The 22,068-nt window shown below is 31.1% G+C and overlaps 1 protein-coding gene and 1 long non-coding RNA gene across 5 annotated transcripts; both read right to left on the reverse strand.

Moving 5' to 3' along the window:
- Positions 1-1,329: 1,329 nt before the first annotated feature.
- LOC131644097 (serine--tRNA ligase-like) lies at positions 1,330-5,067 on the reverse strand. Its single transcript, XM_058914492.1, has 9 exons — positions 4,863-5,067; positions 4,718-4,788; positions 4,477-4,638; positions 4,290-4,395; positions 3,860-4,053; positions 3,092-3,195; positions 2,826-3,009; positions 2,131-2,310; positions 1,330-1,768 (listed from the first exon to the last, which is right to left on the reverse strand). The coding sequence occupies exons 1-9, from the start codon at positions 4,993-4,995 to the stop codon at positions 1,559-1,561; spliced, it is 1,344 nt and encodes a 447-aa protein (XP_058770475.1). The 5' UTR covers positions 4,996-5,067; the 3' UTR covers positions 1,330-1,558.
- Positions 5,068-15,656: 10,589 nt separating this feature from the next.
- Positions 15,657-17,847, reverse strand: LOC131616134 (uncharacterized). Of its 4 annotated transcripts, none has more exons than XR_009288014.1 (5): positions 17,307-17,843; positions 17,003-17,159; positions 16,618-16,788; positions 16,330-16,465; positions 15,659-16,080 (listed from the first exon to the last, which is right to left on the reverse strand). It is a non-coding gene; the product is annotated as an uncharacterized LOC131616134 (long non-coding RNA). The 4 variants fall into 4 exon arrangements; XR_009288013.1 differs by having other exon boundaries at positions 15,660-16,080; positions 16,330-16,468; positions 17,307-17,842; XR_009288015.1 differs by having other exon boundaries at positions 15,660-16,080; positions 16,330-16,435; positions 17,307-17,840.
- Positions 17,848-22,068: the final 4,221 nt, after the last annotated feature.

Below are 22,068 nucleotides of genomic sequence, written 5' to 3' on the forward strand. Positions count from 1 at the left end.
CTCATCTTGTACACCAGTCAATCGTTCAATCCGTCATCTAGCAAAATCAAACTTTGCAACGGACAAAAATAAATTCAAGCATTATTGGAGCTTTGATGGACTTTTTAGCATTGAAGCCAACCATGTATATTGCAAAGTGTTGCGTGAAGGATATTAGTCTTAGAATCTAAGCTATTACTTTGACTTCCGTTCGCTCATCCGTTACACCTGTCAACCCTCATCCGGAAAAATCAAACTTTACAACGGACAAAAATGAATTCTTGTTTGTGGACCATGGTTTCATTCAAATTGGTTGTATATAACAAACTCTTATTTGTGCACCGTGGCTTCATTCATATTGGTTGTATTTCATCATAACCAAATTCTTACTTGTGCACCGTGGTTTCATTCAGATTGATTGTATTTCATCATAAACCAACCAATTCCGACTGTTGTCCAGCCCTATACTAAACTAAGTGTACTTCATAGTAAATTATTAGAGTGCTACATAATTTCCATCTTAATATGTTAATTTCTGGTTTTATTTTACCATTGCTAAGTGACAATTTCTAGATTTTTATTTTCTTCGTACATATAATCAATTATCTAAGAATTGAATCAATCCATAATTTTAAAAACTGAAATAAAATCATATTTAAAATTTTAAAAAAGTGATTGTATGCATTTCAAAAGAATATTTTTACAAGTAATTTATTAACTTGTGCCTTGGAACAAATGCTAACATTTGCTTTAAAAAACAATCTTCTCTATAAGACATTGCTTATCACTATCAGATTTATTCTAAATCCAAATTGGATTTTCTCATAATCATCGCTAGAATCCAAATTTCTGTCTATTACAACAACACAGATTCAGAAACAGGCAAAATTCAAGGGTAAAATCAATAATCATAGTTGTAAAACTATCCGTAAAAAAATCTTAGTTGTAAAACTAGGCATCATAATTCTAAGGTTACCCAATAAAGATCCGGCCAGTGAATAAAACCACCCTCATTCCCTCACTACTACAATACATTGAAAATTCTAGTCCCAATTTTCCAGACTGCATTCCTTTTTCCAATGAAATTCTTTATTGAATTAAGTACGTGGGCAGCTCGATTAAATTGAACATGTTTCACCCCCCTGCAAGATAGAAACCAATGCAGACTTCAGAATTCTAATCCCATAAATCAGGACTCCCCCTTGTACTAAATTACACTTAAATCTCATACTCATAATATGGCAACAAAAATAAACAAGTTTAGCCATTGTTGTGACAGAACCTTTAATGCAAAAATGGAGGTTCAATGCGGAGTCTGAAACATTCACAATATTTAAAACCAATCCAACAGAAACAATAAAACACAAGGTCTATAGATTGATGAGTTACAGAATATGACATGTGGTCCTTTCTGCACAATATTGTGCATGTTCCTGAAGATAATTTACTATCCAAAGCATACAACGATAAGGGGGGAGGTGGCTGAAAAACTTTTAAGATGAAAAGTATGATAGTGGTCATAACCTACAATTCTGAACTAGGCTCTTCATAAATATCATTCAGACTAAAATTAATGCAATTAAGCCTTCGATTTCTTCCCTTTGGCTTCGTTATTTGGTTGGTTCTTGAAGGGCAGGAAAGTTTTTCCACTCATGAATGGCCTGAGGACTTCTGGTATCTCTACCCCATCCTCCTTCTGGTTGTTCTCCAGTATGCAGCAAATGGTCCTCTCTGTAGCAGTGAGAGTAGAGTTCAACAAATGAACGTATTCCTTCCTTTGGTCATTGCCCTGCAACAGGAAAAAAGATGCAAAAGCTAACAGTCAAAATCATGAAATTAAAGTCTCGTAGACGGTTGAAATTAGTTAGCCAAAAGAACATATTGCCCATGGCAAACCATATATATGCAGTCATTGACACAGTTTAAGTTATCATAAGGTCTAACTGCATAATGTATTATTAGGCCTATAAATAGAAGTAAGCATCATCATTACTGACAGCTATTCTTAGAATGTTTTCATGCAGATAAAATTTACTTGATTGCAAAATATAATTTCAACGAAAGACTAGTCACCAGAGAAGAAAGTACTTCGAAATTTCAGAAAGTATGAACTTCTTCAACCTAAAGTAATTGAACTTAGGCATAACTGACCTTTTTCTGTCCAAATCGAATTTCTAATTTTCTGGCCTGGTAGTCAGTACAATTTGAACAGGATACCAACTCCCTGTAAGTTTGAGAAGCTGGAAACCATGCTTCAAGATCATACTTCTTCGCGGCAGCATCATTTAAAGCACCAGATACAATGGAAACAATTTGATATGGAATGTTCAGCTGCAGTAAATAAAACGTAATAACGTAAGAGAAGGAAACTAAAAAGGAGGGCGAAGAAAGCTATCAATTTAGGTCAAAAAAACCAAGATAACAATCTATGTGCAATGGCTTATCACTATCAGGCAATAACCACAAACATACAACAAAGTCCTACATATCAAACCTTACAAGATATATTGAGATGCTTTAAACAAGACGACAGATTAATCCCATAGATTAGCAGATTAATCCCAATGATTAGCAGATTAATCACATAGATTACTTTTAACATGGGCAGCCAATCATTCCAAAACTATTTTCCTAATGCAAGGTTACATTAAGAAAAAACTTTATCATATTAAACGAGCGTCATAGGTCTTGATTTTTTTTTTCCTTCTTATATATAGGACCAGAGGGAGTATTATATTATAAATCTTAAATTATTACTCTTTTATAAATTATTACTCTTTTATAAATTGTTTTGAAACAATTGCTCTAATGAAAAAATGGCTTTATTATGAAGGACATTATCGTACCGCCTTGTAAAATTCTTCAGAGTTCGTAAGCATTTCCTCATGCATGTCCCATGAATCATTTTCTTTTGGGGAGGTAATACAAAACTGCTCTACTTTCTCAAACTGGTGAACTCGGAATATTCCTAGAGTATCTCGACCGTGAGATCCAGCTTCTTTACGAAAGCAAGATGAATATCCAGCATACCTGCAGAAAGTATGTTTCCAAAATTAAAAATATAACATAGTTTTCCAGTTTAATATGAAAGATATGACTAAATTCATGTTACCTAAGGGGTAGCTGGGTAGGTTGAATCCAATCATCTATATGATATGCACAAAGTGGCTGTTCTGCTGTTGCAATTAGATATTTGTCATCTCCTTCACCAGTTACCTAACATAATAATTCCTTAGATATGACCAGTTCAGAGGAAAAGATTGGGAGTAGTCTTAGGCTTGTTAGTAAGCATTGAAGTATTAATACTCGGTGGCCTCAAAATCTCAAATATAAAACTACTTCTAATATATTTAATGATGTCATTCCAAAAATAATCATATTAATATAAGTTTTTTTATTCAATAGTTTATCTCATGGAACAAATTTTCATGAATATCACTTTTCAGAATGCACACATTTTTTCTGTCAAAAAGAGAAGAAAGAAAGCATTTCGGTCTTAGACAGAGAAAATTAACTGTATTTAACTAAATTTCTCAGTAAGTGTGAGATTAGGTACTTTTGTTTAAAATTGAGACTAAGCCAGTATGGTTAATTGTTAATATGACCTTTGTCAGGACATGAACATTGACCCTCCAACTCCTTTTAACCCATACATCAACTGTTTCAAGCCAGTTAAATCAACAGAAACAATAAACACTGCAATAATGTTAACGGCAGTTTGGCACCTTTAAAACACAAAGCATAAGAATCTTAAAATCAAATTATAAGCTTGTAATAGACTACGAACTGTGTACAGAGGCCATCAAGAATATGTTCTTAATATAATCAAATTCTTATATGAACACCCAAATCAACATTTGAATTAACTTAAGAATATCACCTTATAAAGCTCTTCATCAAATTGGGCTAATTGAGCACACTTGGACATTATATCTTTCCTCATGAAGAAAGGAGTTTGTAATAAGGTATATTCCCTTTTCTCCAAAAATTCAAGCCCGAAGTTGATTAGAGCTTGGTTAAGACGAACGCCATCTCCTTTGAGATAGAAACCTCTACCTCCAGCTACATCAGCTCCTATTAAGCATCAAGCAACATAGCAAAAAAAGTTAGGATACATTCAGAGAAGGTATATAATCAAAAGCGCAGAACCTATCTAAAGCCTTAGGTACAGCAACTGAAACACGGCAGTGTCCCATTAGTGATTAACGTAAAAAGCTTCTGTTTTGAAAGACAGAAACACATTACAACCCTCAGAATTATAAATTAAAAAGAAATAAAAAAATTGACTTGAATAGACAATAAATTCCAACCTTTCTTCAAATCTGCTATCCCGAGAAGGTCAACGAGATCCACGTGATTCTTGAGTTTAGGCTCCACTCTTTTCTCTCCCCATGTTCTAATCACAGCATTGTTTGCCTGAAACATGGATTTATGGTAAGGCACATTATATAATAAAAGAAAAAAATGAAGAGAAATATAACTAAAAGTAGATCAAACCTCGTCCTTGCTGATCGGAACGGTATCATGAATGAGGTTACCGATGGTTTCCAATCTGGAATTCAAGCTGTTCAGAGCTTCACCGGCTTCAGCCTCTTTATCAGCTATCGATTTCTTAGTCACTTCAGATTCAGCAATCAACTGAGTTGCATCTTCACCAGCCTAACACACAGACACATTAAAATCATGAGGATTTGCAATTGCATGTGTATAAGTAAGAATTGAATGTAGTGATGCTTACACGCTTGAGTTTGGAAATTTCCTTATTGTACTTGTTGAATTCTTTTCGGAGATTCTCCAATTCGTATTGACCTGCAACAGAACAGGATTAGGTCGATGCCATTGTTATACGGTAAAGATATAGAGATATAGAGAGAGATGAGTACGCTCTCGCCATTGTTTGTCGAGAGTGATGACTTCATCAACAACTTCAACGCTGGCGAATCGACGGCGTTGAGATTCGCGAACGAGTTCGGGGTTGCCGCCCTTTTCCTCTCTGAATAGGTTGATGTCCAACATGTCTCACGCCGTCAACCTCTCACTGTAAACTCGCTGAAGGTGGATGAAGAAATTAGAGAGTAAACCAGGGTTTTGCAATTTTATTTTTATTCTTATTAAAATCTCTATTTTTTAGGGAATTTTTTAACACTATATGTTTTTGGGAAAAGCTAACATGTGCCCCAAGGGCACAAGTTAATAAGTTATTTATAGAAATGTTTTATTGAAACATGTGTATTCAATGCCTCGAAACTTTACATATAACTTTATTACATTTAATTACATTTAACTTTTTCTAATTATAGTATCTTTAACATGTGCCCTAAGGGCACATGTTAGCATAACCCTATGTTTTTCTATAGAAAGACCGAAAATATATAAATGCCCTCGACTACGGAAAATATATTTTTGGAATCACCCTTAGTTAGGTTTTTTTATGGACAAAATCCTATAAAAGAGTATTTTTGAAAGAGACTCCGAAGTTGTATTTCGGAAACACTCCATTTATAAATCATAGTTTAGCCTAAGAAATTTCATATGTTATGTAGATACGCGTGATGTCTGTAACCCTTCCTCATTTCAGAAAGTATTTTTGAACTAGAAACACAAAACTAAAACACAAAATTCTATCAAACTCTCATTGTGTGAAAATCATCCTATTGTGCAAAAATCTAATCAGAAATTAACAAGCAATAGACAAACATCATTGTTCAAGTTTAATCAACCAACAAAAATAAAAAATTGTAAGTTATTTTTGAGCTTTTTGAGTTAATGTAATTTCACCTAAAAATTGTGTTTTAGGTTAGATAATCCAAGTATTTTTAGTGTTTGCAAGCTTAAAAGTAGGAATAAACGTTTTCGTATGGTTGTTTTTTCAATTAATGACTGTTTTTTTAAGGTCTTAGTGACTTAGTTTCGCCATTGGCAAAGCAGAAAAGTTGCAGGCCGTATCAGAGTTACATATCCGGTTTTGTTCAACGTTTACATATAAACCCGGAAATGCATCTCCAGTTTTAGTCTATCTGTATTTTCTCCATTTTTTGAACATGAGTCTTTTTGGTAATGTTTGTTTCGTACTTCTACATGAGTTATGGCTGAAATACCATTTAGGTTGAGACATGGTAGGCTTGCACAACTTGTTTCAGTTTAGAGGAAAAAGAGTCAGACATCCCAGGCTCTTTCTCCTTCTACCTTCGGACAGGTTGTGGCGGATGCAGCTAGAGGTTTCGGTGTTCACATTTCTTTGCCTATTTCATCGTCCTTCTGCAACAGGCGAGGTTCTCCAGGTCATCCCTCTCCACCTCCATCTTTCCGTAGACGTACTGCTTCACCTATGGTATTTGAGGCAGGAGAGACATCACACTCCCAATCGAAACCTGAGGCCAAACAAACGTTGCGTCATGCAGTTGATACCAATGTATACCAGGATGGTGTTTGCTACAAAGGTGAAAAAATCCCACGAAAGTGGTGTTTGTAACCCGATTACAGTTGATATAATAGGACTTATGGTGAACATGCTGAGGACTTTATGAGTTACATTGTGTTACAAGGTAGAAGTAAAATGGGTATTTTGTTGGATAGTTGGCACGAAGTTGACGATAAATTGAAAGACGCCATATGAGAGGATGTTACAATAATTATTTTGAATTTTATGCATTGAGTATATATGATCATTTATTTTTTATTTGATATATACTAATAATATCTCTATTGTGTAAACATATAAAGCGTTTATTGTTAGTCGAGAGGATGGTATGGGAAAAAAGAAATTGCTTATACATATTATGGTAAAAGTGAGGGGCTTCAAGATATAATTCGCTCGTGATTATATTCATTATCCAAGTGATAAAGGCAAACCTCCATACGAGGTGTAATCATATATTAATGAGGGTGATTGGGAGAAATTGTAGAGTCTCGATCCACTTCCGACTTATTGGCCAAGAGCCAAAAAGGATAGGAAAATTGAGCTAGAAATATCTATCCACATAGATTATCTCGTGGAGGATATCAAAATCTTGAAAAGAAGATGATTGAAGAAAAAAGAAAATAAAGGGAGGAAGATCTGAGAGGTTTTATAAATCTTGATCACACTCCATCTCCACCATCACACCACGAGAAATAGAAGTGGGCACGTCAAAGAAAAGAAAACTAGTTCACATCAGATGTTACACGCGAAGTGACTCAAATATTTTTGTAAGTAGACACTTTTTTCAACAATATTTATTTAAGTTAAAATCAATTCGGTAAAGATGAAATTTCATATTTGTTGTAGGATGATCTTCTTGAACAAGCTAAAGTCGGCATCTTCCTTTCACAAGATTGTCGTGACATATTGGTATAAGCAATTGGAACCGAGGAGCATCCTGGGCGTGCACGTGGACTTGGAAGAGGCGTTGGCTTCAAGTTATTTCTGGACCATATAAATCACCTAGAGGAGTAAATCGTAAGAGATAGACTAGAGAGATAGTTGCTGACAAGTTAGGGAAGGAAAATGAGAAGTGGATGGAGGAGCATGATATGATGTTGAATGGGGAGAGAGGAAGTGGATGGAGAAACAAGATAGGATGTTGGAGGAGGAGAGAGAGAGAGAGAGAGAGAGAGAGAGAGAGAGAGAGAGAAAGAGAGAGAGAGAGAGAGAGGTTGTTGCAGAAGGTACGAGAGAGTGTCCATAAGGAGCAAAGGGAGCGAGAGGGGATGGTTGAGGAGGTATGAGATTTTATCCAACGCCCTTAAAACTCCATAGCTATAGGCTATTGGAATGAAAAAATTTCGGTAAAGATTTTACTGCCTATATCCACGATTTTGTGGCCTTTACCTACATAATCGCTAAAACTTCTTGCATTAAAAATAAAGAGATTAACTAGTCAAATACCTGTGCGGCTGCACGGGTAAATTTAGTTGATACAATATACATTTTATTTAGATATGTATCAAAATTTAAAATTAGCTATTAATTTTAACATGAACAATAATTATATAACTCAATTGTATTAAATAATCAAAGTAATTATTATTTAAAATAATATGTACTGTGCTGATAGTGACCCGTAAAATAAAAAGCTTATTTGATACAATATAAAATTTATTTATATACATATGTAAATGAAAATTCTAGTAACAGAGGATCGATGTCGTATCAGATGTTATGAAATCCACTATTGAACAGATTATTAAATTAAGTAGTAAGTAAACAATAACAGTAAGGAACATAGGGAATTTTTTACCCAGTTCGGTGTACAACAACACCTACTCTAGGGGCTACCAAGCCAGCGAGGAAATCCACTATAAGTAGTATTAATTCAGAGCTAAACTACTAGTTTACACATCTCACTTAAAACATACCTAATGCAATCTCAATCTAATACTAGACCTGAGTTCCTACTCACTCCCCCTCAATCACAGCAGTGATAACAAACAAACAAACACAAATAAATTCAACTTGAAGACACACTTCAAACAAATCTTGATCTTGCTTAAAAGCTTCAATTAAGAGACACAACACTCGTGCTTAAAAGCTTAGAGTGACACAACAAATTACAACTCAAAAACACCCTACTCCAATACGATCAACAAAGTGACAATTGCTTGGCTCACAAGAGAACACTAAGAACAATAAAACCCAATGCACAGAATGCAGCACACTGAATTCTTCACGTAAAAATCTTTGCTTCTTCAAGTAGGATTACCAATCTTCTTATAGGCAGAACATGGGCCTTGAGCCCAATAAACACAAATTAGGGTTAACCAAATTAACCTAATTTTCACATATCAGGGTGCTAAATATAGGCCATAAGCGTGGTCAGTCATAAACAGCAGTGAATAGATAGTTTCCTAAAATATAGCATGAGATAAATAAGGAAATATAACATAACACATAACAGCCCATGGTGTCAGATACTGATGTCACAACATTCAGCTTGACATCCAATAAAAGTTGTATTAGCTAACCATACAAAACCTATCGTACACTACACATGAATGACATGATATTAGTCATGACATCTAAACACAGAACTATGTTTTACCATAAATGCAGCCAATCAAGAACATTTACAGTAAATTTGAAATGAGTTATTTAATTATAAAATGAAAAATAATTATCATTCAAAAAGGGCCTAGCACCCTCCCTCTAATGAAATAATAATAATAATAATAATAATAATAATAATAATAATAATAATAATAATAATAATAATAATAATAATAATAATAATAATAATAATAATAATAATAATCATGTAAAAAAATGACTTGTGAGATGAAGAAATACAAAAAAGAAAATTTTGATATTTTGAAATAAGGATTTTGTGTTTCAAATCAAGGCAAATCTATCATATAAGAAAGTTCACACATTTTCTCATCACACAAGCTGCCACATCAGCAGCTCTCCTCTCAAAATTCCACATCACCATCCTCAAAATTAACTTCTTCTTCCACTATAATTCGGCAGTTACATTCTTTTGTTCTTCAATTTCCACTATCCTCATAACTGATCTTAAACCCATCCTCTTCCAAATTCAAAAACCGTTCCAAAAAATATAAGTGCAGCCCCATTCTTCTTATTTCACGATCCATTTTCCCGAAATTCCTTTTCATTTTACCTTATAATTATGTTGCCCCATTCAACGTAAAGTACGACAACAACGATTTGTTTCTCTCAACCGTACAACACCCCCTCTTCTCTCTCGATCGGTTCTTTCAATCTCACACTCAAACCATCGCTTTCAATATCACGATACTCATTGGTGAAGATTGATCAATTATAATGTTGACGTGCGTTTTTTGGTTTCTTCATTTGCAGAGAAATTGGTGAAAGAGAAAGCATCGATAAACACGGTTTGATGATGTTGCCGAGTGGTTTCGTTCGCGTTCGAACCTGTGGTGTTAGACTTTCAACGTTTGATGATGAATGTTGAGTTGAAACAACTCTGAATCGTCAAAGCCGGGTGAGATCTTTCCGAGTTTATGTTATTTTCTCTTTAATCTCTCTTCTTCTCTCTCAAACTTTCTGCATTATTTTCTCCATTCAAATTTGATTTAGGTGTATTAATGTTGCATAATTTAGTTTTATTTTTGGAATCAATTAATAGGCCACCAAGTGTTTGTTATAATGATTGAACATTGTTGGAGAATGGAAGAGAATCGATTCAAGATTGAAGGTGTTATGAGGTGAGTTTTCTGTTATGGAAGTTTGGAACCGATATTCTTATGGTTTTCTGATTTTTCTTATATAGACTGAAATCGGTGATGGTGATTATGGAGAGAAATGTGGGAGATATGGAGGAGGATTCGGAAATCGCGGTGGTGAGAGAAAGATGATTTGAAGAGGGGTTGTTATAAACCTGTTAGAGGTGAATTCTATTTCTCTTTTTCGGTTGCGATTTTCTATAACTTTTGTTACAAACACATTTTCTTGCCCTTTCAAAACTCTATCCTACGATTCTGTTATTCCGTTCCCGTTATAATTATTTTCATTCATTTTCTGTTATGCCGATTCTATATTCTCCCGTTCTGTTATGAAATTATGTTGTGGTATTTTTTTGTTGCAAACCTTTTTTGTTGAGTTCTTTTTTCTATTGAACCACTTTTGGTAATTCAAAGGATAATGTTGCTCTTGTTGAAGCGATTTGGATTGGTTTTTTGTGATATGCTACGAATATTTGTGTTGGCACTGATGCGGTTTTGAACTGATTATCACTATTTTATGCAGGGTATTTTTGAATTGGATTTTCTGAAGCGATGTGGCATTGCTACTAAAATTCTGAATTATCTTCAAAAATTGCAATATCCGCTCAATATTGAATTATATCCATCCTTTAGGTTCACAATATTAGTTTTTTTTCCAGATTAATCTCGAGATATACATAAAGGATAATAAAACAGAATTATCGGTTTTGGTGGATAGAGCTATCGGAGGATGCTATTTGGAAGATTGACAAATTTATCTCATGCTCCACAGGTTTGGAAGATTGACAAATTGATTTCATCAGTCTACTGTGTAGAACCATTGTTTAGTTAAAATATAAACAGTGATGAATTATGGAAGGTAAATGCTTTGATAAAATGATGAAGCATCATATGATTTATGCATTGGATTCCTCCTTCCCACAAACATCATGTTTGGTTTTAACTTCACATATGTTATTATTACAGGTCATGTCAAATCAAGAAGCAGTTGATACTATCAAAGATACCAAGGATGCTCGGACGACAGCAAATCAACTTACTAAAGAAGCACTTAATAGAAAAAGCTCTGATGATATCTCTTGCGTTGTTGTGAGGTTTCAGTGATATGTAAAATATATTTAGATTGTACTATGATGGTTGTGAAATTCAATTTTTATAATAAATAAAGTTTTAAATTATCATGATATCACAAAATGATGCTTTCAATATTTTCTAATGGCCTCAAAAGGAATAATGTAAATGTCCTAAAGTATTATCGGTTGGCTTCCATAATAATAAAGCAAAATCTTCAATTATAGTAAGCTATTATATTTATAAATGATCACAATATATTTTATAGGGTTAAATACCTTTTACCCCTGCCAAATAAGCGAGTTTTGATTTTGCCCCCTTTAAAAAAAAATTGTTGCGCAGACCTTACGAAATGCAGATTCCAACCATTTAAACCTTTTACCATGTTTTTACCTAGAACACCAGGTTACCATCCTACGTGTCTATTACCAATTTAGTTTTTTCTGAAATAAATGCCACGTTGACACATCTTATTTGTCCCTCCTTTTTCGTTGTTTAGTTACTTTTTGCATATTTTCCTTGTATTCTTAATTGAAATTACTTATTGTGATTTCTTGAGTTCCAAAACTCCTTGAATTAAACAGTGAGTTTAACGTAATGCTGTTACCTTGTTTTTTGAGGAATCAATAGCTAAAACAGAAGAGCGAGACAAAAAGAGAATGTATAAATTTAGACAAGATACATACTACTCAAGACAATCAATCGATAATATCTTTCAAGTCTATTCCACAACTATGACATGCCAATAATCCCACAGTTAGGTTTTACCAACACATAAGAGAGGAGAATAACACAGAGGTGCCATAAATGAGATAATGCCATTAATGCTGACCAGTGAGGAGAAGTATTAACAAAAAGAACGTAGGAATTTAGGGAATGACGTCACTTTGTCCTTATGAATCTACACAACAAACGCACAAAATCAAAAAACCATAATTACCAAAAAAAAATTCAAATAAAATATATACAGTAAACACAAACCTTGATAGGTAGCACAGTTCCACTTTCAAGCAAATGAGTGGATCCGGATCCGGCACGAATCTGGAGCGGAAAACGGGTGGAACGGAAGAACGGATCCTCAATGAAATTCAGCACTGCCTTAATCTTCTTCTTCTCGACGGTGAGTAGATGTTTCCATCTGGAGCGGAAAACGGGTGGAACAGAAGAACGGATCCTCAATGAAATTCAGCACTGCCTTAATCTGCTTCTTCTCGACGGTGAGTAGATGTTTCCTTGACGTAGATCGTGAGTCGGGGGTTTTGTCGAGAAGGTTCTGGAGGAAAACGACGGCCGGTATTCGACCTTGCTTTCTGTCTCTGGCTGCGACTTTACTGCTCGTGCTTTCTCTTGGGATTGCTTGGATTATGTGGTAGTGACTACGACGGAGTGATGACAAAGATTCATGCCCTAAATTCCCTAAATTTTTGATTTGGGAATTTTATGGTCTGTAAGGAAGAAGGAGGAAAAAACGATGATGATGTGCCAACGTGGCATTTATTTCAGAAAAAATTAAATTGGTAACAGACACGTAGGATGGTAACCGGGTGTTCTAGGTAAAAACATGATAAAAGGTTTAAATGGTTGGAATCTTCATTTGGTAGGGTCTGTGCAACAATTTTTTTTAAAGGGGCAAAATCAAAACTCGCTTATTTCGCAGGGGTAAAAGATATTTAACCCTATTTTATATGATTTTATATAATAGAAATTTGACAAAATCATATGTTATATGATTTTAAATATAAGAAAAAGTTTGAATTAAGAGAAATGGATGAATAAGTATATTTTTGAAATAGAATAGCAAATTTTCTAATTATTTAAAATGAGAGTCAATTTTTTATTATTACTATAGTAGACATAATATATTATTTTTATTTTTATTTTTTTAATTTTGATTGATGATATATGGAATACGATAGCTTCAAATAATTTCACACACCATAAATTTTGTCCCTTACGTTTGACAAACTCTTTATTTATGTTTAGACACATGACTCTAATTTTTATTTTTTATTTTTTATTAATTTAATAGTAGAACAAAATGTATTCCGATTAAATATGCAACAATATTATTTAAAATTTTCCAAAATTACTGTGATACCAATTATCTTTTCAAATTTACTATAACGGAAACTGAGTGTTAATTTTGTCATTTTTATGATGAATTTGATAATAAAAAATTAAATTAATTTAAACTTAAAACAACAATAATTATTGATACTTAATAATTATATCCTTTGATTATTTTTTATTTAAGATAATTAAATGTATGATTTTAATACTTAAATGTATGAATTTAATACTTATTATGTGATGGAGATTTAACTTTTTATTCTTCTTCATAATAGGAGCTATTTTGTATAAATATTTTGTGATAAAGGATAAGAATAACTTATATGTTATTTGGTATTAATTGCCCTACCTTTTAGATTTCTCATCGATGATTTGGTGATAAATCTTTCTAATTTTATATTGTAATATTTATGGTTTCCATTTAAGATACAATCTTTTTTAAGATCATATTACATGAAATTAATTTTTATTTTTCACAATTATCAATTTTCAATGCATATTCTCAATACTTATTTTTAAAAAAACTATTGTTACATATTACTTATAAATGATATCAACATACGGGAAAATAATATATCACTATTTCAAATATTTTTATAAATGATATTATTTTTTCTCTTATTTTTGTTCTTTAATATCTCTTATTTTACTTTTACTAGTGGATATACCCGTGCGAGGCACGGGATAAAATTAAATTTCTTATGTTACAGAAATATTTTATAACTATTTACAACTTACAAATGAAGCTATGGTAATATTATAAATTGTTATTAGTAGTATGAAAAAAAATATCTTTGTTGTTTAAAGCACACACAACTCAACTTAAATTAATTAATTTAAACATTAAAAATTGGAGTATTGATGACAATTATCAAACTATTCAATTATCAATTTGCTCTTTGTAACTTTTGTCATTCTTGAGTTTCCACTTATTTCAAATTCAAAGTAGTACATCACTTTTTTAGAAATGTAACTTTAAAACTCACGTAAAAGAAATCCTGAGTATCGTTTTGTGGCATGATGTTGAAGAAATTTAAAGGTAAGAGAAGAATAAAACTAATAAATTAGCTTGAACTTCCATTAAACTTGACTAAATAACATATTTCAAAGACTTGAAAGTTTGACATTGTTCTCTACTATATTTTACCTTCATTTCACATGAATTTCCTTCACCATCTAAAATAAGAATCTTCAATTTTTTTCTAGACTTTACCCTTAAAATAGCCACATATAATTGACCATGAGTGAATATATGGAGTTGTAAATATAAATTGATAGTACTATTTTGTCTTTATAGATACTATTGTCATAATTGTGGATCATTAAGAAAGCATGAATAAAATCTTAAAAATTATATTAAAGAATATTAATATATTAATATAATTATGAGATGGATTGTGTATGATTAAATATTATTGTAGAGAAATATCATATAGGTCACACGTGCATTAAAAAAATATATTTGTTCCATTAAAAATAATTAATTCCCGTTAAAAGATCATATCAATTTATAAGAAAAATTATTTGAGATCATATTAATATATAATCATTCATATAAAATATCACTAAAAATAGGTATTTGTATTAATTTAAAATAAAAATTAGGCACATATAATTTATAAAAACAAACAAAGTTATGGTATAAATATATAATAAAAAATTTATGACCCATTAAATTTTACAATAAATAATTAAGAACTAATTTTGTCCCGTAAACATTATAATAATTTATAAATTAATAAAATAACATATCAAAAATGAAAAGCAGGAAGAATACCTATTAAGACATTTACATTTATGTAGTATTAATTTTCTTAAAAAAATAAAGAGATAGTGATCTTATAAACACTATCATACAAAAAACACAATTATTTGTGCCCGTTATAATTAATAAAATAATTTTTGTTGATATATACTGTCAAAAAAATTAGCATTCAATTACCATTATAATCATTATTGATTTGTTATTTTATTAGTAGTTAATTATTATTATTATTATTATTATTATTATTATTATTATTATTATTATTGATTTGTTCATTATCAATAAAGTGATATTGATTAAATTTTATTATGCACACTATTGCTCAATTGCTTAGTATTTATTTTCTTTCTATAATAGTATTATATTTTGATAATTATTCATTATAAATCTGCCGCAATCAAATGTTATTATTTATTACTGCATTAGATACTTTGTGTGTCTTCCAAGCTTCTAATTTTTATTTGGACAAAGAGAAAAAGAGTATTATATATATATATATATATATATATATATATATATATATATATATATATATATATATATATATATATATATATATATATATATATGATGAGTTTTATTTGATACACACATTTTGAATTTATGAGTATATATACAATTATTGTCATTTTGAATTTATAAGTATCTATACAATTATTGACAGTATAAATCAGCCTAATAAATACTCCAAAAAAATATAAATATCCTCAAACAATTATTTAGAGGTATATCTAAGTTTGTTCCATTCCACTGTTACAAATGCAACACTAATCAATAAAAGATAATATCAAATTCATCCCAAGCCCAAATCCTCCTCCAAAACTATATGTTTCAATATGTTTCACCCTACCAAAGTGTCAGATATGGCGCATCAGCCTTGCTAGAAACATAATGTGGCATATAGTTGAATTGTCACATACTATATCTAAATGTTTGCGCGCTCTTGTGATGGCAACATTAATTCTTCTGCTATCGCTGAGGAATCAAACAGCTCCCAATGTGTTTGATCGTACCTATTTTATTATAATTTCGAAAAACAGAGGAAAACAAATCTGAATATGTTAGTTCTGAGCAAGACCAATGGAAAATATGTTATGTATGGCTATTACTATGGATATAAAAATTAAAATATAAGTCAAATTTTGTCCATATTAATTATAAGTTGTTTATACATCTATCTTAAGCAGCTTATTGAAATAACACTAAAAACAACTTATTGAATTATTGAAATTGTGGTTGTAGCGATTGGATTTAGATCTTACCATAGATAAAGTTACAGCATCAGCTTCCTAACCTTGAAAGCTATGAATTGTGAAAACTTATGTACCATCAGCTTCTGGAAGCCCATTAAGCATGTCCCTCAAACACCTGAATTTTTCAGATTCAAATAAGAAGAATCTACTGCCAACAAACACAAATGACAAATAAGTGAAGTCGCAAGATTTCGAAACTTTGAAAGACAACAATTTGCATTGCAAAACTACCACAATATCAAATGGAATGCAATAATATCTGTATCAATTACAATCAACAGAGTCAAATTTAATTACCAAAACATAAATTAAGGAAAAGACATGCTGCAAAACTATATCAGCTTCTCCTTCATCATATAACGATTGAGTTCCAACCGGATCTAGATGCTCTTCGTAGCCAACTGATAGACTTCCGTACGGTATTCGAGTGTCGAGCAGTAGTATAGGGCACTGTGTTATCCACGTAGGCTGCAACAACATCAAGTAATAAGAATTTGCTTATGAAAACAACGTGTTGAAAACTATTTGATTTGATTTTATGTTTTGTTTTAGAAATAACTAATACAACAATATAAAGATATAAATTAGTAGCATAATACCTTCACAATAGAATATAAACAATAACAATTAAAACAAAACCATATAATAATATCGAGCAAGAATAATTAAAGGAAACAACAACCTTATCTTCCAATAGAGCCATCGTAAATTTTTTTTTGTTTAGCATTCATATCCGGTATAAACCATAAACTAATAACTCGAACAACAATGTCCCAGGGTTTCTTTGCAGGAGTGATTTTCTTAACAAAGTATTGTCTTTCGGCGACCATTCAAAAAACCTGATACAGGATCGAGTAGTAGAAATTTAAATATACCAGAGATGAACTAATCATAACCAGTGTGAGATGAGAGAAGAAATTGTTCCAATTTATATAATTGAAATCATCATAAATCAACAGAAATCAACCGAAATTTAAAGTAATTACCTGAAAAATTGAAGAGATGACTTGATGATGAAATGAATCTGGATTGGAAGAAGAGAAATTAAAATTTAAGGGTTTGCATTGAGAAACCCTTTTGAAAGTTAACCAACAGTGTAATTGTTTGTGTTCACGGGTAGAATTCTAGGGTTTGTATTGAGAAACTAATTTGAAATCTGGAAGTGAGCCAACTTATTTGCTTGTCTTCCCCCAAATGATTCGCTTATGGATGTATTATTGAGAAACACAAATTGAATACGAAGAGACTGTGGGAGATGATAAGGTTTTGTTAGCTTTGGAAAGTGAAATTGGTTTGTTCGGTCTTCCCAAAAAATATTCGTTAATGGATCGAGAAACATAAATACTGGCATTGTTTTTGTTTATTTTCAAGGCCAATCAATTATTATTGATATTAATAAATCATATATAAATATATAATAAACAATAAGTAATTAATGAAATATAAAAATAAACTTAAAGATAATTATAGTAAAATTTCCATTAATAGTATTTTTAAAAATAGAATGGACTTTAAAAATTTGACAAGTGGCAAACTTGCCAAAAAACTCCTTTTGCTTTATTCTATTTAATGATGACTATAAAGTTTTATTAAATTGAGACAAATATTAGAAACGAGACAAATTTTTATATTTGAAGTTTTAAAATAAATTTTAAGAATTAGTGTTACTTTACAATTTTGTTAACAAATAATCATCTTTATGTTTTCTACATATATTTAGGTAGTTAAATAATCTAATTTGTTTTCTTTTTTTCTACTTTTTACTTTTAAGTGAAAAATAATTTTCATTTAAAATAGTCTTTAATTTTTCTATTTAATAATATTTACATTATATTTGATTGTTGAAATGATGAAGCAGCACACCTATTTTTTTATATAGAAATAATTGATATATTATTACGAATTTTAATAAATAAATTTCACTGATTATTTGATTTTATGTTTGAGTGATATTTATATTAAATCTTAATAATTATAAAAATTATAGATATTATAATATATAAATAACATAATATTGTATATTAATTCATAGAACTAAAGAATATTTTAGTTAGGTCAAATTAAAAAATTAATTTTATCAATATATATATATATATATATATATATATATATATATATATATATTTATATAATTTATAAAGTTATTTTTATAAAATATTATTGATATTTATTTATTGTAAGGTCCGAACAAAACAAAAAAAAATAAAAATAGAATATAATAAAATATTAAAAATCAAAAATATATACATAATTTTGAAATATATAAGAAAATAGAATCCAAGAATAAAGAAAAAAAACAGTATATTGTTTTAGGTAAATAAAAAGTTTAGAATGAAAAGACATAAATCATTTACCTATAAATATGTTAAATATCATAATTACCTTTAATAATCATTGATTGATTGATTGCAACTTTTAATTTATGATTTAATGCATGTGATTGCAACTTTTGATTTCTTATTCTTTTAGTACTTACAATATGTATTTTTAAATTATTAGATTTGAGAAAATATTGTACTTTTATATCTTACAAAAGTACAATATATATTAATGAATTTTTTTTAGAAATTATTAAATAAAATAAATATATTAGATCTATTGACTATTTTTTTAAAAAACATATTTAAAAATAACTATGGGTGTTAATAAGCATGAGTAATCGAATGAAACATAAGTACTGTATGAATAAATAATAATAAAATAAAACATAAGTAATGTATGAATAAATAGTAATAGAATGAAACATAAGTAATATATGAATAAATAATATCAAAATTGTATGATATTTTTTATTAATCATACAATTTGTTTGTCATTTATAAAATTTAAAATTTTAACTGGATAAGTTCATCAATAATCAATATATATTTATCTATATATAATATAATATAATTTAAATATTACCATTAAAACTTTAATGGGTCAATTCTATCAAAATACAAAATAATATATTACGAATACACACGGGTAATTATATGGTACGCCCATATGGTACTGATATTAACACATTTAATTAAATGTTGAATAATAACGAGAATAAGTTTACAATTGATTTAAATAGTTTTATAAATAATTCCAAAAAAATATATTTATATATAGGAATAATTAACTATTGATTCAAATATTTTTATATATGGAATAATATATTTGATTTGTAAATTGAGTTTAATCAATTATATTATATAATTTGATAGAATATTTCTTCATTATAATTTGTCAATTTAAGATTTTTGTTTTTATAAAATATTGTTATTAATCAAAATATTGAATATTAATAGATTTTTTTTTAATATTAACGTGTACATGAAGTTAATAATCAAAATATTGAATATTAAAGGCAATATTAAATTACTGGTCAAAATATTAAATGTATTTAATATTAACGGAAACATGAAGTTACTGATAAAAAATGACATGATAACGAGAGCATAAAGTTACTGATCAAAATATTGAATATTAACGAGAAGACGAAGTTATTGATCAAACTATTGAATATTAACGGAAAAACAAAGTTATTGATCAAACTATATTGGATATTAACTTGAACATGAAGTTATTAATCAAAATATTGAATATTAACGAAAACATGAAGTTAGCAATCAAAATATTAAATATTAACGTGGGTATTAAATTACAGAGCAAAGTATATAATGGGTATGTTTGGTAAAAATAGCGGTTGACTGATAAGATAGCTGATAGCTTATAGCTTATGACTGATGGCTGATGTCTGATGACTTATAGCTTATAGCGGTTGGTTGAGACTGATAGCTTATAAGTTAACTGAAGTGTTTGGTAAAATTAGCGGTTAAATTAACTTATAAATGTAAAATGACATAAAAGATATTTAATATATAATTATTTTGTTTTAAATTAAAATAAATTTTAAGGGTTAAAAATAGATTTTAATTAAAATAATAAGTATAAAAAAAGGAAGAAAAAGTAATAAGCTATAAGACATAAGCTAAAACGCTATTTGAAATAGCGTCTGGAAAATAAGCTATAAGTTAGTAAAATAAGCTATAAGCTCGTGATGAAAAGACTGTTACCAAACAGGTCTAAATTATCATACGAGCTTATAAGACATAAGACATAAGCTATAAGCTCGAAAATAGGTCTTCCCAAACAGAGCCAATATTAACTGGAACATAGAGTTACTGCTAAAAATATTGAATAATAACGGAAACATGGCGTTATTAATCAAACTATTGAATATTAACATGAACAAATTTGGAATATTAACAGAAACACGAAGTTAGTGATCAAAATATTGAATATCAACGAGAACACGAAGTTACTAATCAAAATATTAAATATTAAGGGGAACATGAAGTTACTGGTCAAAATGTTGAATATTAACGGGAAATGAAGTTTATTGATCAAAATATTGAATATTACTAGGAACACGAAGTTACTGATCAAAATATTGAATATTAACGGGAGCACGAAGTTATTGATTAAAATATTAAATATTAACGGGAGCACAAAGTTAATGATCAAAATTTTGAATATTATCGAAAACATTAAGTTACTGTTCACACACTTTCTCATTTCTAACCTTTGCCACATCAGCCTCTCTTCCCACAAAAATCCACATCATTCCTTCCAATTCTGCCCTACTAATCATTGGTTGTAATTGTGGGCTGCGGCAGTTTCATGCTTGATCATTGAACTTCTGTGCATTCAACTTCTCACACATTCATGATGCTGCAGTTACGATTTTTTGCCTACCTCTGCCCATCCACGTTCCAAACGGTTTGCACACATAAATGACCTCATGTAATGGTTTACATATATATCTATTGTTCTGGACTGGGCCAAAGTTAGGTCCACTATGACTTTCGGCCCAATAAACCTCAGAGGCCCACGTTCCTCTGCAACCCTCCTACGCAGACAGGATGCCCACCTTAGACATGCTCGGCTGCCCTATATCCCCGAACATACGACACCGACATGCTCGGCACTGACGACCCCGCAGACACCTTCGTTGCCGAGGACCCTGCTCCGCGCAATGGTCCTTCACACCCAATCCTCCGAATACTACGGAGTCCACGTGGCCCCTATAAAACCGCGTCTCTCTGGGATTCCGGAGCGGTTAACCAGGACAGAGGGCATCAAGCACCTCCGATATTTCCGCCTAGGAAACCTGGCAGTCTCTTAGTTGGGCCTGGAATTCCAGTCCACTAGCGGGATCATGGCCCAGCGCTGGGGGCTATAAATACCCTCTCTCAGTAGAGGGTCAGGTATTCAATTCTTACTCATTCTTAGCTAGTACTTGCGCTCCTTTGCTCGTCAACTTACTTTGGCATTGGAGTACCTTGCAGGTACACCCCCCTTCTCCTTCCTAGAAGATCCAGTCCGAGCAGCCTACGACGATTCTCCTGATCAGGTACGATCAGTGGCGCCGTCTGTGGGAAACTTGCTTCCCCATCTTTAACAAACAAAGATCAAAGCTAATCATCTCCAATCGTCATGGCTGACAACAACAACAACAACATCCCAAGCGCTGACCCTTTCCTCCTTCACGAGCTGATCGAGGAATCCTCCCGCGAGCTAGCTAATCATCGTCGGGGGGATCGTCGGCGACAAAGGTCCGGGCATGAAACCCAGGACACTCAGCTGTTGCAGGTCCTACAACAGGTCCAGAATGTTGACCATGTTCCTCCAGAAGGGCACGTTCAGAACGGCGAGCAGATCCGAACGACCAACGTGCCGGAACATGCCCAGAATGTGAATGAGACCGACCTCCGA

Source organism: Vicia villosa, linkage group LG1, assembly GCF_029867415.1.
Source record: "Vicia villosa cultivar HV-30 ecotype Madison, WI linkage group LG1, Vvil1.0, whole genome shotgun sequence".
Taxonomy (NCBI): domain Eukaryota; kingdom Viridiplantae; phylum Streptophyta; class Magnoliopsida; order Fabales; family Fabaceae; genus Vicia; species Vicia villosa.